The sequence below is a fragment of the Dermacentor albipictus genome, chromosome 5, assembly GCF_038994185.2.
Source record: "Dermacentor albipictus isolate Rhodes 1998 colony chromosome 5, USDA_Dalb.pri_finalv2, whole genome shotgun sequence".
Taxonomy (NCBI): domain Eukaryota; kingdom Metazoa; phylum Arthropoda; class Arachnida; order Ixodida; family Ixodidae; genus Dermacentor; species Dermacentor albipictus.
This window is the reverse complement of record NC_091825.1, coordinates 132,068,074-132,093,119: the sequence shown is the minus strand read 5'-3', so window position 1 is coordinate 132,093,119 and position 25,046 is coordinate 132,068,074. Positions and strand designations below refer to the sequence as shown.

Below are 25,046 nucleotides of genomic sequence, written 5' to 3'. Positions count from 1 at the left end.
AATATAAGAGTATTTTGCATTTTTCGACCTAGAACTATCACACAATGTCGAATATATTGTTGAAATATAGGTACTTCAACGCGAATACGTCGAATGTTCACTGTAAGATCAGGGAAGTTCGATTATACGTCTCCGATTACGCTATCAGAGTTCTTGAATCTCTGTTTTCGGCACTTAGTATCATAGCTGAGCGAATGTTCAGCTGGCCTTTCCTATCCAGCGTCCCGCCGCGGCAGAAGTGGTCGAGCGGTTGGGGCCTCCGCATATCAAAGTTAAGGAGGAGGGGAAATTCGCGTTGGGTAATTTTATCACTGCGTGGCAGATTAAGATTATTGATTGCGAAGCTTCATAGCCGTATTTCAAACGTTACGCCACTCGACGGTGACCTCCACTCGAGGATGTTGATGATAATAATTAATGCTAGTGGCGTCCGTTTTAAGTTGGCACGGCGTCAAATGATCGCCTAGCTTTTGCAAGCTTCTTACGTACTACCCTATAGTAATCTAGCACTCTGCGCATCTGCTTCATCTCGTAAACTTACCTGTATGCTTGTGACGATTCCGCACCCGTGTTGCTTGCCTGCATTTAAGCAAATAGCTTTCTTGGGCACTTTTCGTCCGTGTTTGTGATGGTCGGAGGTCGGGCATTGACCGCCAATACTAAGGCGCCGATGAAAATTGGCACGTGTTCTCGCGCCGCCCCCCCCCCCCCCCCCTCTCTCTATCTTGCTGGAGTTGCGGCGGTAAAGAAGGATGAAGGTCACTTTCGACGCCAGCGCTCACGCCACTGGAGACAACGCACGTATGACAAACCACCTTGTTCGCATAACACAGTTACAGATATGCTAATTCACTGCTGTGTTCTCTACGGGATTTCGCAATGAAAGAACAAACGACACCGGCATCTCCTCGCTGGAACAAACAAGTGCCTTCAGGTCATCCTTCTTTTACTAAAGCGAACAGCCTTGTAGAAACGTTCGGCTATTCGCTTACATTTAAAGTCGCCGTCATTGGTTTATTACACAATTTTAATAATCTGTGTTCGTTCCATAATCTCCTACTTACATACATATGGAACGCTGAAATTAGAAACGATGCAATCGCTGAACTTATCAGAACGAACTTCCGCGCATTTAGCAGAAAACGACAAATTCCATTAAGTGGCAATACTGGAGTGATGACTTCTGGCATGAAATGTCTTACAAGCTTAGCTAGTATAAAGAAACTATAGCAGTAATGCAGCGCGCAGTTTCCAGATCCGTAACAATGCAGGAGAGAGAGAGAGAGAGGGGGAGGGGGAGAGAGGGCAATACGGGCATGTCACCAACGGCAAACAGAGTGAACGGGCGAACACATTTGTCACACATCGCTCTGCCGTACATAAAGCTTCCCAGATCTCATGTACTCAATGTCTGGTTCGTTTTTTACCGAAACTTTTAGTGACGTCATTAAAGGCGCCATTCTTGTGAACCAGCACGGTGAACGGGCGCGTCCGTTGGCATCTAGCTCGCTAAGCTCCAACACTCTTCAGCATAGCCGGTAGGGAAAGGACGTTTCATAAGCTTTCCTTTCACAATGGAAGCAGGTGTCCTGCGCCTGTGAATATGATACACTGACGTCATCCTAGCAGCAATACTTGTGAAACATCACGTTGAGCAGCTGCGTCCTGCACGTCACATTCAAGCTATCTAATGTGCTTTTTTTTATCAGCTGGAACTTACAGAATTGCGATTTTTGTTGTGGCAGAGGCACGTGGTTATAAAATTCGTGTTTTACTTTCCATTTGATAAAGGAAAGTTGGTTCCTATCGCTACCACGTTCTGCCTTGATATCAGAAAGCCCCGAATTTGACTCCTGCCAGCGGTAGCTCGTTGGCTTCCGTTGAAGGGACGCAAGAAAGCAAGTGCAGTCGTGCCCGTTAAGGGAATACAGGTGGCCGAAGTTATTCCGGAGTCCTCCGCTACTAGGCTTCTCACAGATAACGTGCCTCTTTTGTAATTTTAATATGAACCACTGAGTAAAGTTCTGTGTTTAACGCTTCCGATTTTCGTCATAGTCTGTCAGATACTTGAGCGCATCAACTGATGTTGAAATCGAATGGCGGAGTCGGAGCAGCCGACGGACTCCGCGAGCGAGCATTCGACTCCGGCGTAGAGCAACGCTTCCAAGTCCGCGAGTGGAACACAACCTACCCCGCCAGAGCAAGGCGGAAGCGGAACTTGTATCGCCGAGTTACTCAGGATACCTTGCGTGTTGTCATTTCCTGCTGCTCTATGCTCCCAGGACCGCCGCATCGGTCACTTGCAAGGAGGAAGGAAACTGAGGAGAGGCCCTACCCCCTCCGCGCGCTAGGAGAAAAGTATGGAGGCAATGACGTAGTCGATTCTTCGCTTTTTTGCTGATCTTTTTATTTCTTTGCCGTGGCGGTCACGCCTTTCGGGCCGCAATGGCGGCTTTGTTTTGGTTCTGTGCGCTCACACGTGTTGCTCCGCAGGTTTTGTACCGTGGCAAAGGCGCTGTGCGGGCAGGTTCGCGTTGGTCTCCGTGTTTTGTTGCGCTGCGTTAGCTGGACCGTGCTCTCCCAGATTTTGTTGCGGCCAGGTGGGGCCCGAGGAACTGAAGTTCGTGAAATGAACGCGCATGCAACGCTGTACACAATGTACCGCACCACGGCAATGGCAACGGTCGAAGGAATATCCGCGGGAAATATTGCCCCCTTTGGCGGAATCATGCTAACGATTGTTGAGTATTGCTGCGGAGCGCGCGCGTCCAAGCACCACGGCTGCGCGCAGCGCGGCGTGGTTTCGAGAGAAATGTAAACAAGAGAGGAGAGCTGGCCCGATAGGCGGAGCAACGTCATGAGCAACGCCAACTTCCGGCTTCACTTTAGCTTCACAAAGAGTGACGTTGAGCCCTCTCTTGAGTTTCCTTCCTCCGCGGTCAGTTGTCTCTTCAGCGCCGTTCAGCTGTTGTTTTTCTAAAAGCCCTGAATGTATATCTCGCCAAGCGTGCAACAGATTTTGCTTCCTCGCGAGTCGTGACCGTTGGCGCCTCTCAGCAGACGAAAGTGGTTAAAGAAATACGTCACGCAGAGTTCCCGTCCACTCCGCCGATTTTGGTGGAGCATCTTCTTCTGCTCCACGGAGTGTCTCCCGCTCTGAATCCATTCCGACCACGGAGGAAGGAAACTAAGGAGAGGCCCTGACGTCATTCTTTGTGAAGCAAAAGTGAAGCCAGAAGTTGGCGTTGCTCATGGCGATGCTCCGCCTTTTGGGCCACCCTCCTCTCTTGTTTACATCTTTCGCGAAACCACGCCGCGCTGCGCGTGGTTTCGCGCCACATCCGGCAGAGCACGGTGCAGGTAACACAGCACAACAAGACACGGTGACTGACGCAAACCCGCCCACACGGCGCGTTTGCCACGGCACGCAACCTACCAGAGCAACACGTGTGAGCGCTCAAAACCATAACAACGCCGCCATTGTGGTCCAAAAGGCGTGGCCATACAGCAAAAAAGTAAAAAAGCAGCAAAAAAAAATGAGAACCTTCTACGTCATTTCCGCCACACTTTTCTCCTAGCGCGCGGAGGGGGTAGGGCCTCTCCTTAGTTTCCTTCCTCCGCGATTCCGACTCTCTCATTGGAGCACCTTAATCCCGCCCTCACTCGGTTATCGGAACAAACTTGCTCCGAAACGAGCAGAAAAACTTGCTCAGACTCCGCCATTGGAATTCAACATGAAATTCTACGACCGCCCATTGACAGAATTTGATGTTGAATTTCCTTATGAAGAAATTTAAATCGGTTCAGCAGTTGTTTTATGAGAGCATTCCTTGATTGCATGTTTGTTTGATGCGCAACGGTCCGAACAGATTTCTGTTGACCTGCCAACGGACGAGACCCCATTCCTAGGGGAAACTAGGGCAGTGAAAAACCTGAAGCAGTTGTATCGTTGCGCCATCTATCGAAAAGCGAGCATAACTATGACATTTTTTTTTCAATTCTCTTGCGCTTCTTTAGCACGAACTGTTTCTTTCACTTGCGAAAAATAGATTTTGTGGAAATCGCTTGGCGTAACTGTTAGTTTGTCACGCGTACAGTATAAAGGGAGGCGTTTAGAATGAAGTCCAGGAAGTCCTGCAGGTAGAGGCAAATTTGGTAAGTGTAAGATGCTTATTATGCGAAGCATATTACGAGAGCTCAACCCAGCTCCTCAGGCGCGGCGGTGTCGCCATGAAATCACGTGACACCGTGACGTCACGACAGAGGAGAAGTGGCTTTGGCTCAACTCTTGCAAGACGGGCTGGGTGGGAATCGAACCAGGGTCTCCGGAGTGTGGGACGGAGACGCTACCACTGAGCCACGAGTACGATGCTTCAAAGCGGTACAAAAGCGCCTCTAGTGAATGCGGTGTTGCCTTAGAAACGAGCTGTTTCTAAGGCGTGCGTCTCTTGCTCAGGCGCACATTTCGTTGCCGCGCCGAACGCTGCTTTGCTCGACGCTCACCGCGTCCAATGCGGGGCGCGTAGTCGCTGCCCTGTAGCCCATTGTCTTACACCCCTTGGCGGGTCGACGGGAACGCTGTCGCGTTCCACTCTTGAAGGCGAAGAAGTAATGCATGAGTTGTTTCTTCGTCTAGCCGAACCAAATATAGCCAAGCAACAGCAGTTCACCAGGCTAAACAGTGGTTCAACAACTAAAATAAAGGCTAGTATGCTTCGCATCCTGGGCTTAACCTTACCTAAGCCACAGCCATTTTTTTTGTTAGTTTCCCTTGTTTTCCATGTTTTCTTTCTCTTCTATAAATTTTTTTCTGACCGACCGTTTTGTTGTTCAATATTCCTTGAAGAAGTTAAATGATAAATTAGGACAGCCAAGGGGGAAATCAAAGGTGAAACCGTAGGGGATATATAGATTGTATAAAAATTGATATGTCGATGTAAAAAACGTAGTGCGGCGGAGTATTGGGAAAAGTTTACAACTGGCAATAGTGGCCCCTCAGTTAGCACTTCATTGGGCATGACACCGCCTCTGCGCAAGTCCAGATATGTAGACGTATAAATTGTTGGTTTATGGAGGTTGCCTAATAAGGCGTTAGTGACACGATATCTAAAGCTCTAAAAAAATGGCTGTGGCTTAGGTAAAGTTAAGCCCAGGACGCGAAGCATACTAGCCTTTATTTTAGTTGTTGAACCACTGTTTAGCTTGGTGAACTGCTGTTGCTTGGCTATATTTGGTTCGGCTAGACGAAGAAACAACTCATGCGTTACTCTGCTTCGCCTTGGACGCCCCGCATTGGACGCGGTGAGCGTCGAGCAACGCAGCGTTCGGCGCGGCAACGAAATGTGCGCCTGAGCAAGCGACGCTCGCCTGAGCCTTAGAAACAGCTCGTTTCTAAGGCAACACCGCATTCACTAGAGGCGCTTTTGTACCGCTTTGAAGCATCGTACTCGTGGCTCAGTGGTAGCGTCTCCGTCTCACACACCGGAGACCCTGGTTCGATTCCCACCCAGCCCATCTTGCAAGAGTTGAGCCAAAGCCACTTCTTCTCTGTCGTGACGTCACGGTGTCACGTGGTATTCAAGGCGACACCGCCGCGCCTGAGGAGCTGGGTTGAGCTCTCGTAATATGCTTCGCATAAAAATAATCGGTGCCCTACCACTATGTGAACAAGGATGACTAGCAAAGCTGTGTATGGGGGCCCCATAATGGCGAACTGCACCTCCGTCGTGGGTCGACCCGGTATTACACTGTCTTCGGGATCAACCCATGTAAGGAGAGTGCTGAACGCCCGCTTCGCTTCCGCTGCGGGTCCCGCGTTGCACTATCTTCGCGACCGGCCCACGCATGGGAAGTTTTGCTTCTGCACACGGACACGATCTTGGGGGAGCTAGCCCTTAGGAGATACGCTGTAAAATTAATTCTTAATTATTTAATGGCGAAGACGAACGCAAGAGGAGTGGTACGCGCGCCTTTGCGAGATAGCGCCGAGAGGCTCACTGAGTCAGCTGTGGAAAACGACAACGCTAGAGCTAAAAGGATCTATAAACGGTGGCTAGAGCTAATGCTGATGACAGTTTTGTCAATGCACGTGGCCACGAGCCTCGGGAAACTAGCACTTAACAGTTTCGCTGTAAAAGTAAACGCCCGAGAATAGCGCCTCATCATGCTTCTTACGTACCTCCAAATATGACTTGCTATGCTCTTCGTGTTCTCTCAGCTTACCCTGGCCTTGTCGACCGAGTACGCTAATTAGGTAACGTCATGATTTTCTCCTCGAGTTAATCTTCGAATCGGCGAACAAGAATGACGTTTCGCGAGGCAGATCTCCTGACACGCGACACGCGCCTACGCGTGACCAAAGAAGTCGAAGATGGCGCTTTTCTTTCGAAGACGCTTGGCTGCCCTCGACTTGGAGACGAGTGAATCCTTTGACTGCTTCGATGCGATCGGGCACGGCGTGTACCAGCAGCGCCTGCTCTTTCTCAGTTTCGTCAGCTCATTCCTCCTGCACGTCAACATACTGTCCTTCTATCTCATATCGGGAGACGTGGACCACTGGTGCCGGCCGCCGCCTGACTGGACTATGTCCGTCGCCGCCTGGAGGAACTCAGCCATCCCTCTGGAGGCGGACGGCAGTCCCAGCCGGTGCTCCGTCTACAAGAATCCGGCAGACCCGAACGACACCGACGTGGTAGCTTGCGATCACTGGGACTACGATCCGAAGAACGAGAGAAAGACCATCGTGAGCTCCTGGAACCTGGTATGCCATCGGCGGTCTCTGATCACGGTCATACAGCTCGTGTACATCACCGGTTCCCTCATGCTGCCCAGTATTGCCGGCTACCTGGCGGACAGCGTCGGTCGCCGGCCCATGCTCCTGATGTTCACCGCCGCGCTCATTGTGGGGACGTGCGGCAGCTGCTTTGCCGACACGTACGTCTTGTACGTGGTGATCAGGTTCGTCATCTCCGGCTGTTCGGGCGCCGCTGCCCTGGTGTCCTGCATGCTCGCGTTCGAGGTGACCAGACACGAGTACCGAACGACGTACACTGTTGCGGTCACTCTTTCGGCCGTCTTGCTCTCTGAACTGTGGTACGACCTGGTCAGGCAACTCAGCCTCGATAGGTTCCTGCTCCAAGCGATCTTCTTGGCGCCCACAGTCGTTGCGCTCAGCACGTTCTGCTTCGCCGACGAGTCTATACGATGGCTCATCTTTAGCAGAAACATGGTCACGGCGGAAGCAGTCATGCTGGCGGCCGCAAAGATGAACAACGTTCCTCTGCCCACTACGGCCTGTCTGCTCAACAAGCTGAAGGCGGAGGCGCTCAAAAGTGAGGAGCATCTCAAAACGCTGCCGATAAACGGCGAAAACTCATGGGCGAATTACATACCTACTCGAGCGCTCTTCATGTTCCTCGCATATTTCTCCGCAACATTCACGTACATGGTGCTGCTCCAGTCGTCCTTGAAGACTCCCGACTCGTGGGCCCGTTGGCTGTCGCTACCCAGCCACATGCTGACGACTCTGCTCGCATACACACTCATAGGTCGGGTAAGGCCCCTGGAGCTGCTCATACGAAGCTGCGGTCTCCTCGGCGGCCTCGTCTGCCTACTCAGCGTGACCATTGGGGGCCCGATAGCGGTGCTCGCGCAGCTGTTCTTCGTCCCAGCCGAGGCCTTCGCACTGGCGGTCAATGTCTTGGCAGGTGTCTGTGTGTGCGAGGTGTTCCCTACTCCCGTACGTGGCACTGCATTGGGCTGGTCCTTCGGCATCGGCCGAGTCGGAGGCGTCTGCGCCACGTTCGCGTCAGCGCTGAGGAACGCCGGTCGTGAGGATGCCGCGTTGGCCATGGCGGCTTGCATGATGTTCCTCTCGCTGGTGGCGCTCATCCACATGCCGGGAAAAAACACGGGCCCCACGATCAACCTACGGAGGGTCTCCGCCACTGGCGCCCAGACCGTGGATCACATGAAAATGACGCTGGAGCCCCTAGCTTACCGGAAGGACTATAGGAGACGAGCCAGCTGTGACAGTAGGAGGTCCAACATTTCGCTCTCCTCTCGAAAGCGCAGTGACATTTAGGAATCTTAATGCGCACTCAACTCATTGCTATCGTAATAGTACTGTATGTCTCTGCTGTTGTAATGATTTCTCGCTCAGAATGTAATGATAATAATATTTGTACTTGACTCGTGCCGTTCTTCGAGCAAGCGCCTCTCTGATTTGTGTGCCTACATCCCGGCGGGTAGCGATCCCGCAATAGTAGAGCTACACTTTCTACCCCCGTCTGTCGCTATTTTAGCAATAAACGCTGCGTTTATATTCGTCGTAGAAGTTGTTTCTACCTAATGCTCCGTTGCTCATCCTTGTTTTCCGGTCTCCGTCTGTGTCTTTCTTTTTAGCGCTGCCACCATTTCAAATTTGTTCCAACAGGCCCAATTTGCCACGTTATTCACTGCTCCTCTACGCTTCAATGCCGCCGGGTTATGTTGTTGAGGCTACTCCGGAAAACTTCGCTGCTATGGTGAAAGCACGTTGCTGAGCTGCTACGAAGACGCAATGAGTACAGAAAGCAGGACATAATAATGAAGTTTTAAGGAAAACATCTGGCAGAACCCATCTCACGATGACTGTTGGCGGTAATGCGTTTAGCAATTGAACAAATGTATCCACGCATCGTACTGACACCGACGAGCCGTGTTATCTGTGAGGCGTTTTTTACAGCGGGATTCCGTTTTCGGGCTTCCAAAGAACATTCGGTGCGCCTCAGCTTCGAAGCCTGTGCGTGGCCTCCGAAATACATGGCACGCAGATGCATGCAAACGCTGAGAAACGCGTCATGCGGCCACAGGGCTCCGCTCTCGCGCTTCTTTGTGGAGACGCTGCACCGTTGCGCTGCCCAGAAGACCGCGTGTGACCTCCAGGAAGAGAAGCGTTGCCCACTGGTGCCTGCGAATGCCGAGAATCGTTCCCTCGCTTGCCTCACACTAAGCGGCACACATACTCAGTGACCCAAGTTGGCGGGAGGTTCATTGAAGAGCGGCACGTACCCAGTGTATTGATGGCGCAGCTCGCTAAAGCGTTGGTGTGAGAGACGTTCATTGGAAAGCGGCACACAGGGAGTGCATTTCTCACGTATCCTGCTAAAGATTCAGGCTGCTGTTCTTGGGGAAACAGCGCGACGTGGTTTCGATTCCGCGGAGTAGCGGATAAATTTAAAGGGTGTTTATTGCCATCATGGAGTGGTGCGGACCTATTTACCTACCCAAGTTCGAAACCACCCCGTGGACCAATTTGGGGCAGTGGGTGCGTAAATCCGGGTACGTGTCGTTCTTCAATAACCCTTTTGCCGTCAACATGGTTCACTGGATATGTGCCACTGGACACATGCTGTGCTTTAATGAACTTCTTTGACAGCAACTTTGTACAGTAGTGCCACTGGATATGTTCCATTCTGGAACGAACAACTTTAGTGCAAAGTTACGTCACTGTGTACGTGTCATAGGGTATGGGCGGCCTCAGATATTTACCATTATATGAGTCACATAAACTAGTTCGCACTAACCATCCGAACGATTCTTAATAAAATTAAAGTCGCCAATCATCCCTGAAAGATGGATGCACCGCCTATTCCTTTTTTTTAAGTGGCTGAAGAGCAGGCCTGCTTTTACAGCGCAGCTCCTAGCCTCCCGTCCCTGGGTTACCATTAAGTTTCCATTCACTGTTTTACGCACTGGCGTTTTTTCGAATGTTCTACGTTTGTCGTTGCAGAAAAAAAATTTCAATGTGCAATTATTTTGGTCATGAAGGTGCTTGCGTGACAATTTCATGTGTCTTGCTTGCCGCTTACTACCGGTGGAGACGCATTTCAATTACATTGGAAGTCAAGATGAGTGCACGTATGCTCTGTTGTAAACGGAGATTCCGTAAAGGAGAGTTGTCATCCCAGCGGAGTTCGGGACAACCTGTGAGCGTTTGGAGCCGTTTTGAGCGTTTTCCTTCTTTTTGGTTCACTCACCTGCTTGTAACTGGAATAAGAACGGTAGCTTTGTCTGTTTTGCTGAAGCTCTCTTGCGGGGGGATTTCGCATTCCTGGCACTTTTGATCAATAGTTTCCTGTACACACAACCCGAGAGTTAAAGGCGCGATGGCTCTTGAAAGATATATGCAATCCATGGCTGCGGCACTTCTCAGCCGGCAGAGGAAGGTGGTGAAGCTTGCCACAATAAAGAAGCACTCCGGCCCCTGGCGACACCAATCCCGGGACGGTCTCAAAGCTCTACTGCCTTTGTCATTCATTCAAGCTGTTCGTTTAGGATTATTGGTAAAGCCATTGCGAATAGATCACCCGAGCGCGGCCCCCATACCCAGCAACGGTTTGGGATGCTGAAACCGAAGAGTACCGACAAGAATGTCTCCTGCCCTGAAATTGTTCGTACGTCAGCCCACACCGAGATCTAAACATTATGTTGCCGTGGGTTGCTTCGCATTGCAAGTAAGTAGTACTGCCGACACTGAGGTAGGTGAGTGCCAAAATATATGACAAATTGGAGAGAAAATGGAATTTCTCGTTACTTTATTTCAACCGAACTATAAAAGAATTTTGCATTTTCCGACATAGATAAACCACTTAATGACGAATATGTGGTTAAATTTAGGTGCTTCAACGCGAATGCGTCGAATGCTCACTGTAAGATCTGGGAACTTCGATTATACGTGTCCGATTACGCTATCAGAGCTCTTGAATCGCTGTTTTCCGCACTTATCATAACTGAACAAATGTTCAGCTGTCCTTTCCTATCCAACGTCCCGCCGCGGCAGCAGTGGTCGAGCGGTTCGGGTTTCCGCAGATCAAAGTTAACGAGAAGGGAAAATTCGCGTTGGGTAATTTTATCACTCCATGAAAGATTAAGATAATCGATTGCAAAGTTTCATTGCCGTATTTCAAACGGTCCTCCATTCGACAGTGACCTCGACTCGATGATGTTGATGATAATAATTAATGCTAGTGGAGACCGTTTTGAATTGGCATGGCGTCAAATAATCGCCTAGCTTTTGCAAGGTACTCACGTCCTACCCTATAGTAATCTAGCATTCTGCGCATCTGCTTCATCTCGTAAACTTACCTGTAGGCTTGCGACGATTGCGCACCCGCATATTTTGCCTGCATCTAAGCAAATAGCTTTCTTGGGCACTTTTCGTCCGTGTTCGTGATGGTCGGGGGTCGGGCACTGACTGCCAATACGAAGGCGCCGATGAAAATTTGCACGTCTTCTCGCCCCCCCCCCCCCCCCCCCCCTCCCTTCTCTATTTTCCTGAGGTTGCGGTGGTAAAGAAGGATAACGGTCACTTTCGACGCCAGCGCTCACGCCACTGGAGACAACGCACACATGATAAACCACCTTTTAGGCATAAAACAGTTAAAGATATGCTAATTCACTGCTGTGTTCTCTACGGGATTACGCAATGAAAGAAGAAACACCACCGGCATCTCCTCACTGGAACAAACAAGTGTCTTCTAGTCATCCTTCTTTGACTAAAGCGAACAGCCTTGTAATAACGTTCGCCTATTCGCTTACATTTAAAGTCGCCGTCATTGGTTTTTGCACAATTTTAACAATCTGTTTTGGTTACATAATCTGCTACTTACACACGTTTGGAACGCAGAAATTAGAAACGATGCAATCGCTGAAGTTATCAGAACGAACTTCCGCGCAATTAGGAGAAAACGACAAATTCCATTAAGTGGCAATACTGGAGTGGTGATTTCTGGCGTGAAATGTCTTATAAGCTTGGCTAGTATAAAGAAACTATAGCAGTAATGCAGCGCGTAGTTTCCAGATCCGTAACAATGCAGGAAAGAGAGAAAGAGAGAGAGAGGGCAATACGGGAATGTCACTAACGCCAAACAGAGGGAAAGGGCGAACACCTTTATCACACATCGCTTCGCCGTACATAAAGCTTCCCAGATCTCATGTACTCAATGTCTGGTTCGTTTTTTACCGAAACTTCCAGTGACGTCATTAAAGGCGCCATTCTGGTGAACCAGCATGGTGAATGGGTGCGTCCGTTGGCGTCTCGCTAAGCTGCAACACTCTTCAGCAGAGCCGGTAGGGAAAGGGCGTTTTAAAATGAAAGCAGGTGTCCTGCGCCCGTGAATATGACGCACTGACGTCATCCTTGCAGTATTATTTGTGAAACATCACGTTGAGCAGCGGCGTCCTTGACGTCACATTCAAGCTATCTAATGGGCTTCTTTTTTATCAGCTGCAACTTCCAGAATTGCGATTTTTGTTGTGGCAGAGGCACGTAATTATAAAATTCGTGTTTTGCTTTCTCTTTGATAACGGCAAGTTGGTTCTTATGGCTACCACGTTCGGCCTTGATATCAGAAAGCCCCGAATTTGACTCCTGCCTGCGGCAACTCGTTGGCTTCCGTTGAAGGGACGCAAGAAAGCAAGTGCAGTCGTGCCCGTTAAGGGAAAGCGGGTTCCCGAAGTTATTCCGGAGTCCTCCGCTACTACGCTTCACACAGATAAGGTGCCTCTTTTGTATTTTTAATATAAACCACTGAGTAAATTTCTGTGTTTAACGCTTCTGATTTTAGTCCTAGTCTGTCAAATACTCGAGCGCGTCAACCGATGTTGAATTCGAATGGCGGAGTCGGAGCAGCCGCCGCGAGCGAGCACTCGACTCCGGCGTAGAGCAACGCCTCCAAATCTGCGAGTGGAACACAGCCTACGCCTCCGGAGCAAGGCGGAAGCGGAACTTGTATCGCCGAGTTACCCAGGATACCTTGCGTGTTGTCATTTCATGCCGCTCTTTGCTCCCAGCACTGCCGCACCGGTCACTTGTCTCTTCAGCGGCGTTCAGCATTTGCTTTTTTACAAGTCCGGAATGTATAACTCGCCAAGCGTGCAACAGCTTTTGCTTCCTCGCGAGTCGTGACCGGTGGCGCCTCTCAGTAGACAAACATGGTTAAAGAAATACGTCACGCAGAGTTCCCGTCCACTCCGCCGATTTTGGCGGAGCATCTTTTTCTGCTCCACGGAGTGTCTCCCGCTCTGAATCCATTCCGACTCTCTCATTGGAGCACCTTACTCCCGCCCTCACTCGGGTATTGGAACAAACTTGCTCCGAAACGAGCAGAAAAACTTGCTCGGACTCCGCCATTGGAATTCAACATGAATTCTACGACCGCCCATTGACAGAACTTGATGTTGAATTTCCTTATGAAGAAATTTAAATCGGTTCAGCAGTTGCTTTATGAGAGCATTGCTTGATTGCATGTTTGCTTGATGCGCAACGGTCCGAACAGATTTCTGTTGACCTGCCAACGGACGAGACACCATTCCTAGCGGAAATTAGGGCAGTGAAAAACCTCAAGCAGTTGTATCGTTGCGGCATCTATCGAAAAGCGAGCATAACTACGACATTTTTTTTTTCATTTCCCCTGCGCTTCTTTAGCACGAACTGTTTCTTTCACTTTCGAAAAAGAGATTTTGTGGAAATCGCTTCGCATAACTGTTAGTTTGTCACGCGTACAGCATAAAGGGAGGCGTTTAGAATAAAGTCCAGGAAGTCCGGCAGGTAGAGGCAAATTTGGTAAGTGTAAGATGCTTATTTTTTTAATTTCACTTGTTTTCCATGTTTTCTTTCGCTTCTATAAATTTTGTTCTGACAGGCCGTTTTGTTGTTCAATATTCACTGAAGAAGTTAAATAATAAATTAAGACAGCCAAGGGGGAAATCAAAGGTGAAGCCATAGCAGATATATAAATTGTATAAAAATTCATATGTCGATGTAAAAAACGTAGTGCGGCGGAGTATTGGTAAAGGTTTTCAACTGGCAATAATGGCCCCTCAGTTAGCACTTCATTGGGCATGACACCGCATCTGCGCAAATCCAGATATGTAGACGTTTAAATTGTTTGTTTATGGAGGTTGCCTAATAAGGCGTTAGTGGCACGATATCTAAAGCTCTAAAAAAAATCGGTGCCCTACCACTATGTGAACAAGGATGACTAGCAAAGCTGTGTATGGGGGCCCCATAATGGCGAACTGCACCTCCGTCGTGGGTCGACCCGGCATTACACTGTCTTCGGGATCGACCCACGTAAAAAGAGTGCTGAACGCCCGCTTCGCTTCCGCTGCGGGTCCCGCGTTGCACTATCTTCGCGACCGGCCCACGCATGGGAAGTTTTGCTTGTGCACATGGACACGATCTTGGGGGAGCTAGCCCTTAACAGCTACGCTGTAATATTGGTTATGTCTTTGTGTTTCTTAATAAATTAATGACGAGGACGAACACAGGAGGAGTGGTACGAGCGCCTTTGCGAGATAGCGCCGAGAGGCTCACCAAATCAGCTGCGGGAAAGGACGACGCTGGAGCTAAAAGGATCTCTAAACGGTGGCTAGAGCTAATGCTGATGACAGTTTTGTGTATACACATGGCCACGAGCCTCGGGAAACTAGCACTTAACAGTCTCGCTGTAAAAGTAATCGCCCGAGAATAGCGCCCCATCATGCTTCATACGTACCTCCAAATATGACTCGCTATGCTCTTCGTGTTCTCTCAGCTTACCCCTGGCCTTGTCGACCCAGTACGCTAATTAGGTAACGTCATGATTTTCTCCTCCAGTTAATCTTCGAATCGGCGAACGAGAATGACGTTTCGCGAGGCAGATCTCCTGACACGCGACACGCGCCTACGCGTGACCAAAGAAGTCGAAGATGGCGCTTTTCTTTCGAAGACGCTTGGCTGCCCTCGACTTGGAGACGAGTGAATCCTTTGACTGCTTCGATGCGATCGGGCACGGCGTGTACCAGCAGCGCCTGCTCTTTCTCAGTTTCGTCAGTTCATTCCTCGTGCACGTCAACATACTGTCCTTCTATCTCATATCGGGAGACGTGGACCACTGGTGCCGGCCGCCGCCTGACTGGACTATGTCCGTCGCCGCCTGGAGGAACTCAGCCATCCCTCTGGAGGCGGACGGCAGTCCCAGCCGGTGCTCCGTCTACAAGAATCCGGCAGACCCGAACGACACCGACGTGGTAGATTGCAATCATTGGGACTACGATCCGAAGAACGAGAAAAAGACCATCGTGAGCTCCTGGAACCTGGTATGCCATCGGCGGTCTCTGATCGCGGTCATACAGCTCGTTTACCTCACCGGTTCCGTCGTGCTGCCCAGTGTTGCCGGCTACCTGGCGGACAGCGTCGGTCGCCGGCCCATGCTCCTGATGTTCACCGCCGCGCTCATTGTGGGGACGTGCGGCAGCTGCTTTGCCGACACGTACGTCTTGTACGTGGTGATCAGGTTCGTCATCTCCGGCTGTTCGGGCGCCGCTGCCCTGGTGTCCTGCATGCTCGCGTTCGAGGTGACCAGACACGAGTACCGAACGACGTACACTGTTGCGGTCACTCTTTCGGCCGTCTTGCTCTCTGAACTGTGGTACGACCTTTGCAGGCAACTCAGCCTCGATAGGTTCCTGCTCCAAGCGATCTTCTTGGCGCCCACAGCCGTTGCACTCAGCACGTTCTGGTTCGCCGACGAGTCTATACGATGGCTCATCTTTAGCAGAAACATGGCATCGGCGGAAGCGGTCATGCTGGCGGCCGCGAAGATGAACAACGTTCCGCTGCCCACTACGGCCTGTCTGCTAAACAAGCTGAAGGCGGAGGCGCTCAAAAGTGAGGAGCATCTCAAAACGTTGCCGATAAACGGCGAAAACTCATGGGCGAATTACATACCTACTCGAGCGCTCTTCATGTTCCTCACATATTTCTCCGCAACATTCACGTACATTGTGCTGCTCCAGTCGTCCTTGAAGACTCCCGACTCGTGGGCCCGTTGGCTGTCGCTACCCAGCCACATGCTGACGACTCTGCTCGCATACACACTCATAGGTCGGGTAAGGCCTCTGGAGCTGCTCATACGAAGCTGCAGTCTCCTCGGCGGCCTCGTCTGCCTACTCAGCGTGACCATCGGGGGCCCGATAGCGGTGCTCGCCCAGCTGTTCGTCATCCCAGCCGAGGCCTTGGCGCTGGCGGTCAATGTCTTGGCTGGTGTCTGTGTGTGCGAGGTGTTCCCGACTCCCGTACGTGGGACTGTAATGGGCTGGTGCTTCGGCATCGGCCGAGTGGGCGGCGTCTGCGCCACGTTGGCGTCGGCGCTGAGGAACGCCGGTCGCGAGGACGCCGCGTTGGCCATGGCGGCTTGCATGATGTTCCTCTCGCTGGCGGCGCTCATCCACATGCCGGGAAAAAACACAGGCCCCACGATCAACCTACGGAGGGTCTCCGCCACTGGCACCCAGGGCCTGGACCACATGAAAATGACGCTGGAGCCCCTAGCTTACCGGAAGCCCGATAGGAGACGAGCCAGCTGTGCCAGTAGGAGGTCCAACATTTCGCTCTCTCCTCGAAAGCCCAGTGACATTTAGGAATTTTAACGCGCGCTCAACTCATTACTATCGTAATAGTACTGTATGTCTCTGCTGTTGTAATGACTTCTCGCTCAGAATGTATTGAGAATAATATTTGTACATGAATCGTGCCGTTGTTCGAGCAAGTGCCTCTCTGATTTGTGTGCGTACATTCCGGCGGGTAGCGATCCCGCAAATGTAGAGCTACAGTTTCTACCCCCGTCTGTCGCTATTTTAGCAATAAACGCAGCGTTTATTTTCGTCCTAGAAGTTGTTTCTAGCTAATGCTCCGTGGTTCATCCTTGTCGTCTGGTCTCCGTCCTTTTGTTTATTTTTAGCGCTGCCACCATTTCAAATTTGTTCCAACAGGCCCATTTTGCCACGTCATTCAGCGCTCCTCTACGCTCCAATGCCATCGGGTTATGTTGTTGAGGCTACTCCGGAAAACTTCGCTGCTATGGTGAAAGCACGTTGCTGAGCTGCTACGAAGACGCAATGAGTACAGAAAGCAGGACATAATAATGAAGTTTTAAGGAAAACATCCGGCAGAACCCACCTCGCGATGACTGTTGGCGGTAATGCGTTTAGCATTGAACAAATGTATCCACGCATCGTACTGACACCGACGAGCCGAGTTATCTGTGAGGCGTGTTCTACAGCGGGATTCCGCTCTCGGGCTTCCATAAGAACATTCGGCGCGCCTCCGCTTCGAAGCTTGTGCGTGGCCTCCAAAATACATGGCACGCAGATGCATGCGAACGCTGAGAAACGCGTCATGCGGCCACAGGGCTCCCCTATCGCGCTTCTTTGCTGAGACGCTGCACCGTTGCGCTGCCCAGAAGTCCGCGTGTGACCTCCAGGAAGAGAAGCGTTGCCCACTGGTACCTGCGAATGCCGAGAAGCGTTCCCTCGCTTGCCTCACACTAAGCGGCAACATAATCATTGACCCAAGTTGGCGAGAGGTTCATTGAGGAGCGGCACATACCCAGTGTATCGATGGCGCAGCTCGCTAAAGCGTTGGCGCGAAAACCGTTCATTGAAAAGCGGCACAATGTCAGTGCATCTCTCGCGTGGCCTGCTAATGGGTCATGCTGCTGTTCTTGGGGAACCGGTATGACGTGGCTTCGATTTCGCTCAGTAGAGGATAAACTTGAAGTGTCTTTATTGACATCATTGAGTGGCGCGTACGTAGATACCCACCCAAGTTCGAAAGCAACCCGCGGACCAATTTGGGCCAGTGGGTGCGTAAATCCGGGTATGTGTCATTCTTCAATAACCCTTTTGCCGTCAACATGGATCACTGGATATGTGCCACTGGACACATGCTGTGCTTTAATGAACTTCTTTGACAGCAACTTTGTACAGTAGTGACACTAGATATGTTCCATTCTTGAACGAACAACTTTAGTGCAAAGTTACGTCACTGTGTACGTGTCATAGGGTACGGGCTGTTTCAGATATTTACTATTATATGAGACACATAAACAAGTTCGCACTAACCGTCCAAATGATTCTTAATAAAATTAGAGTCGCCACTCATCTTTGAAAGATGGATGCACCGCCTATTCCTTTTTTTTAAGTGGCTGAAGAGCAGGCCTACTTTTGGAGCGCAGCTCATAGCCTCCCGTCCCTGGGCTACCATTCAGTTTCCATTCACTGTTTTACGCACTGGCGTTTCCCAAATGTGCTACGTTTGTCGTTGCAGAAAAAAAATTTCAATGTGCAATTATTTTGGTCATCAAGGTGCTTGCATGAGAATTTCATGCGCCTTGCTTCCCGCTTACTACCGTTGGAGACGCATTTCAATTATATTGGAAGTCAAGATGAGTGCACGTATGCTTTGTTGTAAACGGAGATTCCGTAAAGGAGAGTTGTCATTCTAGCGCATTTCTAGACAACCGGTGAATGTTTGGAGCCGTTTTGAGCGTTTTCCTTCTTTTTGGTCCGGTCACCTGCTTGTTACTGGAATAAGAATGGGAGCTTTGTCTGTTTTGCAGAAGCTCTGTTGTTGGGGGTTTCGCATTCCTGACACTTTTGATCAATAGTTTCCTGTACATACAACCCGAAAGTTTAAGGCGCCATGTCTGTTGAAAGATATATGCAATCCATGGCTGTGGCACTTCTCAGCCGGCAGAGGAATGTGATGAAGCTTGTCACAATAAAGAAGCAGTTCGGTCCCCGGCGACACCAATCCCGGGACGGTCGCAAAGCTCTACTGCCTTTGTCATTCACTCAAGCAGTTCGTTTAGGATTATTGGTAAAGCCATGGCGGATAGATCACCAGAGCGCGTCCCCCATACCCAGCAACGGTTTGGGATGCTGAAACCGAAGAGTACCGACAAGAATGTCTCCTGCCCTGAAATTGTTCGTCCGTCAGCCCACAGCGAGATCTAAACATTATGTTGCCCTGGGTTGCTTCGCATCGCAAGTAAGTAGTACTGCCGACACTGAGGTAGGTGAGTGCCAAAATAGATGACAAATTGGAGAGAAAATGGAATTTCTCGTTACTTTATTTCAACCGAACTATAAAAGAATTTTGCATTTTCCGACATAGATAAATCACCTAATGTCGAATATGTGGTTAAATAAAGGTGCTTCAACGCGAATGCGTCGAATGCTCACTGTAAGATCTCGGAAGTTCGATTATACGCGTCCGATTACGCTATCAGATTTCTTGAATCGTTGTTTTCCGCACTTAGTATCATAACTGAACAAATTCAGCTGGCCTTTCCTATCCAGCGTCCCGCCGTGGCAGCAATGGTCGAGCGGTTCGGGCCTCCGCAGATCAAAGTTAAGGAGGAGGGAAAATTCGTGTTGGGTAATTTTATCACTCCATGGCAGATTAAGATTATTGATTGCAAAGCTTTATAGCCGTATTTCAAACGTTTCGCCACTCGACAGTGACCTAGACTCGATGATGTTGACTATAATGATTATTGCTAGTGGCGTCCGCTTTAAGCTGGCGTGGCGTCAAATGATCGCCTAGCTCTTGCAAGCTTCTTACGTCCTACCCTATAGTAATCGAACATTCTGCGCATCGGCTTCATCTCGTAAACTTACCTGTATGCTTGTGACGATTCTGCATCCGTGTGTCTTGCCTGCATCTAAGCAAATAGCTTTCTTGGGCACTTTTCGTCCGTGTTCTTGATTGTCGGAGGTCGGGCATTGACCGCCAATACTAGGGCGGCGATGAAAATAGGCACGTCGTCTCCCCCCCCTCCCTCCCCCCCCCCGCTTTCGATCTTCCTGGAGTTGCGGCGGTAAAGAAGGATGACGGTCACTTTCGACGCCAGCGCTCACGCCTCTGGAGACAACGCACGTATAACAAACCACCTTGTACGCATACCACAGTTACAGATATTCTAATTCACTGCTGTGTTCTCTACGGGATTTTGCAATGAAAGAACAAACGCCACCGGCATCTCCTCGCTGGAACAAACAAGTGCCTTCAGGTCATCCTTCTTTTACTAAAGGAAACAGCCTTGTATGAATGTTCGGCTATTCGCTTACCTTTAATGTCGCCGTCATTGGTTTTAGCACAATTTTAATCATCTGTTTTCGTTCCATAATCTGCGACTTACACACATATTGAACGCAGAAATTAGAAACGATGCAATAGCTGAACTTATCAGAACGAACTTCCGCGCATTTAGCAGAAAACGACAAATTCCATTAGGTGGCAATACTGGAGTGATGACTTCTGGCGTGAAATGTCTTACAAGCTTAGCTAGTATAAAGATACTATAGCAGTAATGCAGCGCGTGATTTCCAGATCCTTAACAATGCAGGAGAGAGAGAGAGAGAGAGAGAGAGCAATACGGGAATGTGACCAACGGCAAACAGAGTGAAAGGGCGAACACATTTATCACACATCGCTCCGCCGTACATAAAGCTTCCCAGATCTCATGTACTCAATATCTGGTTTGTTTTTTACCGAAACTTCCAGTGACGTCATTAAAGGTGCCATTCTGGTGAACCAGCACGGTGAACGGGCGCGTCCGTTGGCGTCTCGCTAAGCTCAAACACTCTTCAGCGGAGCCAGTATAGAGAAAGGGTGTTTCATAAGCTGAATTTCGTTATGAAGAAATTTAAATCAGTTCAGCAGTTGTTTTATGAGAGCATTGCTTGATTGCATGTTTGTTTGATGCGCAACGGCCAGAACAGATTTCTGTTGACCTGCCAGCGGACGAGACCCCAAACCTAGCGGAAACTAGAGCAGTGAAAAACCTCAAGCAGTTGTATCGTTGCGCCATCTATCGAAAAGCGAGCATAGTTATGACAATTCTTTTTTCAATTCCCTTGCGCTTCTTTAGCACGAACTGTTTCTTTCACTTGTGAAAAACGGATTTTGTGGAAATCGCTTGGCATAACTGTTAGTTTGTCACGCGTACAGTGTGAAGAGAGGCGTTTAGAATAAAGTCCAGGAAGTCCTGCAGGTAGAGGCAAATTTGGTAAGTGTAAGATGCTTGGCCAGTTTTATGGAAATTTATCTGACGTAAGAGCCCTTTGAAAGCAGTCACAATGTTACCGAGGTAGTTGCTGAAGTGATGCCTAATCAGAAGCAGCACTTGCCTGCGCAAAATATCGGTAACATGTAATCTCACATTTCCAGAGATGTGTTGTATGCATGCCCGTTAAGAAAGCGCAACTTCGCAATGATGGCGGTAACACCGGAAGCTCAAAGACAACCAAATAGCTCCAACAACAAGTTATTCGGTTATTTTGTTAATTTCCTTTGTTTTCCATGTTTTCTTTCTCTTATATAAATTTTGTTCTGACCAACCGTTTTGTTCTTCAATATTCATTGAAGAAGGTAAAGAATAAATTAAGACAGCCAAGGGGGAAATCAAAGGTGAAACCGTGGCAGATATATTGTTTAGAAATGGATATGTCGATGTAAAAAAACGTATATCGACGTAAGAAAGTTTTCAACTGGCAATAGTGGCCCCTCAGTTATCACTTCATTGGGCACGACACCGCGTCTGCGCAAAGCCAGATATGTAGATGTATAAATTGTTGTTTTATAGAGGTTGCCTAATAAGGCGTTAGGGGCACGATATCTAAAGCTCTAAAGAAACAAAAAAATCGGTGCCCTACCACTATGTGAACAAGGATGACTAGCAAAGCTGTGTATGGGGGCCCCATAATGGCGAACTGCACCTCCTTCGTGGGTCGACCCGGTATTACACTGTCTTCGGGATCGACCCAGTAAGGAGAGTGCTGAACGCCCACTTCGCCTCCGCTACGGATCCCGCGTTCCATTATCTTCGCGACCGGCCCACGCATGGGAAGTTTTGCGTCTGCACACGGACACGATCCTGAGGGAGCTAGCCCTCAACAGCTACGCTGTAAAATTGGTTATGTCTTTGTGTTTCTTAATTAATTATAGAGGAAGACGAACGCAGGAGGAGTGGTACGAGCGCCTTTGCGACATAACGCCGAGAGGCTCACTGAGTCAGCTGTGGAAAACGACGACGCTAGAGCTAAAAGGATCTATAAGCGGTGGCTAGAGCTAATGCTGATGACAGTTTTGTGTATACACATGGCCACGAGCCTCGGGAAACTAGCACTTAACAGTTTCGCTGTAAAAGTAATCGCCCGAGAATAGCGCCCCATGTTACTTCTTACGTACCTCCAAATATGACTCGCTATGCTCTTCGTGTTCTCTCAGCTTACCCCTGGCCTAGTCGACCCAGTACGCTAATTAGGTAACGTCATGATTTTCTCCTCGAGTTAATCTTCGAATCGGCGAACGAGAATGACGTTTCGCGAGGCAGATCTCCTGACACGCGACACGCGCCTACGCGTGACCAAAGAAGTCGAAGATGGCGCTTTTCTTTCGAAGACGCTTGGCTGCCCTCGACTTGGAGACGAGTGAATCCTTTGACTGCTTCGATGCGATCGGGCACGGCGTGTACCAGCAGCGCCTACTCTTTCTCAGTTTCGTCAGTTCATTCCTCGTGCACATCAACATACTGTCCTTCTATCTCATATCGGGAGACGTGGACCACTGGTGCCGGCCGCCGCCTGACTGGACTATGTCCGTCGCCGCCTGGAGGAACTCAGCCATCCCTCTGGAGGCGGACGGCAGTCCCAGCCGGTGCTCCGTCTACAAGAATCCGGCAGACCCGAACGACACCGACGTGGTAGCTTGCAATCATTGGGACTACGATCCGAAGAACGAGAAAAAGACCATCGTGAGCTCCTGGAACCTGGTATGCCAACGGCGGTCTCTGATCGCGGTCATACAGCTCGTTTACCTCACCGGTTCGGTCGTGCTGCCCAGTATTGCCGGCTACCTGGCGGACAGCGTCGGTCGCCGGCCCATGCTCCTGATGTTCACCGCCGCGCTCATTGTGGGGACGTGCGGCAGCTGCTTTGCCGACACGTACGTCTTGTACGTGGTGATCAGGTTCGTCATCTCCGGCTGTTCGGGTGCCACTGCCCTGGTGTCCTGCATGCTCGCGTTCGAGGTGACCAGACACGAGTTCCGAACGACGTACACTGTTGCGGTCACTCTTTCGGCCGTCTTGCTCTCTGAACTGTGGTACTACCTGGTCAGGCAACTCAGCGTCGATAGGTTCCTGCTCCAAGCGATCTTCTTGGCGCCCACAGCCGTTGCACTCAGCACGTTCTGGTTCGCCGACGAGTCTATACGATGGCTCATCTTTAGCAGAAACATGGCATCAGCGGAAGCGGTCATGCTGGCGGCCGCGAAGATGAACAACGTTCCGCTGCCCACTACGGCCTGTCTGCTAAACAAGCTGAAGGCGGAGGCGCTCAAAAGTGAGGAGCATCTCAAAACGTTGCCGATAAACGGCGAAAACTCATGGGCGAATTACATACCTACTCGAGCGCTCTTCATGTTCCTCACATATTTCTCCGCAACATTCACGTACATTGTGCTGCTCCAGTCGTCCTTGAAGACTCCCGACTCGTGGGCCCGTTGGCTGTCGCTACCCAGCCACATGCTGACGACTCTGCTCGCATACACACTCATAGGTCGGGTAAGGCCTCTGGAGCTGCTCATACGAAGCTGCGGTCTCCTCGGCGGCCTCGTCTGCCTACTCAGCGTGACCATCGGGGGCCCGATAGCGGTGCTCGCCCAGCTGTTCGTCATCCCAGCCGAGGCCTTGGCGCTGGCGGTCAATGTCTTGGCTGGTGTCTGCGTGTGCGAGGTGTTCCCGACTCCCGTACGTGGGACTGTAATGGGCTGGTGCTTCGGCATCGGCCGAGTGGGCGGCGTCTGCGCCACGTTGGCGTCGCTGATGAGGAACGCCGGTCGTGAGGACGCCGCGTTGGCCATCGCGGCTTGCATGATGTTCCTCTCGCTGGCGGCGCTCATCCACATGCCGGGAAAAAACACGGGCCCCACGATAAACCTACGGAGGGTCTCCGCCATTGGCACCCAGAGCCTGGATCACATGAAAATGACGCTCGAGCCCCTAGCTTACCGGAAGCCCGATAGGAGACGAGCCAGCTGTGACAGTAGGAGGTCCAACATTTCGCTCTCTTCTCGAAAGCCCAGTGACATTTAGGAATTTTAACGCGCGCTCAACTCATTACTATCGTAATAGTACTGTATGTCTCTGCTGTTGTAATGACTTCTCGCTCAGAATGTATTGAGAATAATATTTGTACATGAATCGTGCCGTTGTTCGAGCAAGCGCCTCTCTGATTTGTGTGCGTACATTCCGGCGGGTAGCGATCCCGCAAATGTAGAGCTACAGTTTCTACCCCCGTCTGTCGCTATTTTAGCAATAAACGCAGCGTTTATTTTCGTCCTAGAAGTTGTTTCTAGCTAATGCTCCGTGGTTCGTCCTTGTCGTCTGGTCTCCGTCCTTTTCTTTATTTTTAGCGCTGCCACCATTTCAAATTTGTTCCAACAGGCCCATTTTGCCACGTCATTCACCGCTCCTCTACGCTCCAATGCCATCGGGTTATGTTGTTGAGGCTACTCCGGAAAACTTCGCTGCTATGGTGAAAGCACGTTGCTGAGCTGCTACGAAGACGCAGTGAGTACAGAAAGCAGTACATAATAATGAAGTTTTAAGGAAAACATCTGGCAGAACCCATCTCACGATGACTGTTGGCGGTAATGCGTTTAGCGCTGAACAAATGTATCCACGCATCGTACTGACACCGACGAGCCGAGTTATGTGTGAGGCGTGTTCTACAGCGGGATTCCGCTTTCGGGCTTCCATAAGAACATTCGGCGCGCCTCCGCTTCGAAGCTTGTGCGTGGCCTCCAAAATACATGACACGCAGATGCATGCAAACGCTGAGAAACGCGTCATGCGGCTACAGGGCTCCCCTCTCGCGCTTCTTTGTGGAGACGCTGCACCGTTGCGCTGCCCAGAATTCCGCGTGTGACCTCCAGGACGAGAAGCGTTGCCCACTGGTACCTGCGAATGCCGAGAATCGTTCCCTCGCTTGCCTCACACTAAGCGGCAACATAATCATTGACCCAAGTTGGCGAGAGGTTCATTGAAGAGCGGCACGTACCCGGTGTATTAATGGCGCAGCTCGCTAAAGCGTTGGTGTGAGAGACGTTCATTGGAAAGCGGCACACAGGGAGTGCATTTCTCACGTATCCTGCTAAAGATTCAGGCTGCTGT

The 25,046-nt window shown here is 50.3% G+C and overlaps 3 protein-coding genes, 2 non-coding genes and 1 pseudogene across 5 annotated transcripts; 3 read left to right on the top strand and 3 right to left on the bottom strand.

Moving 5' to 3' along the window:
• Positions 1-4,903: 4,903 nt before the first annotated feature.
• LOC135906456 (U4 spliceosomal RNA) lies at positions 4,904-5,040 on the bottom strand. Its single transcript, XR_010565724.1, has one exon. It is a non-coding gene; the product is annotated as a U4 spliceosomal RNA (small nuclear RNA).
• Positions 5,041-6,370: 1,330 nt separating this feature from the next.
• On the top strand, positions 6,371-8,083 carry LOC135906408 (solute carrier family 22 member 7-like). Its single transcript, XM_065437791.1, has one exon. It carries the CDS (start codon positions 6,371-6,373, stop codon positions 8,081-8,083), a length of 1,713 nt encoding a protein of 570 aa, XP_065293863.1.
• A 5,688-nt stretch (positions 8,084-13,771) lies between these two features.
• On the bottom strand, positions 13,772-13,908 carry LOC135906451 (U4 spliceosomal RNA). Its single transcript, XR_010565722.1, has one exon. It is a non-coding gene; the product is annotated as a U4 spliceosomal RNA (small nuclear RNA).
• An 825-nt stretch (positions 13,909-14,733) lies between these two features.
• LOC135906409 (solute carrier family 22 member 13-like) lies at positions 14,734-16,446 on the top strand. Its single transcript, XM_065437792.2, has one exon. The coding sequence runs from the start codon at positions 14,734-14,736 to the stop codon at positions 16,444-16,446; it is 1,713 nt and encodes a 570-aa protein (XP_065293864.2).
• A 4,847-nt stretch (positions 16,447-21,293) lies between these two features.
• On the bottom strand, positions 21,294-21,422 carry LOC135906450 (U4 spliceosomal RNA; annotated as a pseudogene).
• An 824-nt stretch (positions 21,423-22,246) lies between these two features.
• On the top strand, positions 22,247-24,212 carry LOC135906443 (solute carrier family 22 member 7-like). Its single transcript, XM_065437836.1, has one exon. It carries the CDS (start codon positions 22,254-22,256, stop codon positions 23,964-23,966), a length of 1,713 nt encoding a protein of 570 aa, XP_065293908.1. The 5' UTR covers positions 22,247-22,253; the 3' UTR covers positions 23,967-24,212.
• The last annotated feature ends 834 nt before the right edge of the window (positions 24,213-25,046 follow it).

What these genes read in the sequence shown, in the direction of transcription:
- LOC135906408 (XM_065437791.1), top strand. Translation starts at nt 6,371, where the DNA reads ATGGCGCTTTTCTTTCGAAGACGCTTGGCTGCCCTCGACTTGGAGACG.
- LOC135906409 (XM_065437792.2), top strand. Translation starts at nt 14,734, where the DNA reads ATGGCGCTTTTCTTTCGAAGACGCTTGGCTGCCCTCGACTTGGAGACG.
- LOC135906443 (XM_065437836.1), top strand. Translation starts at nt 22,254, where the DNA reads ATGGCGCTTTTCTTTCGAAGACGCTTGGCTGCCCTCGACTTGGAGACG.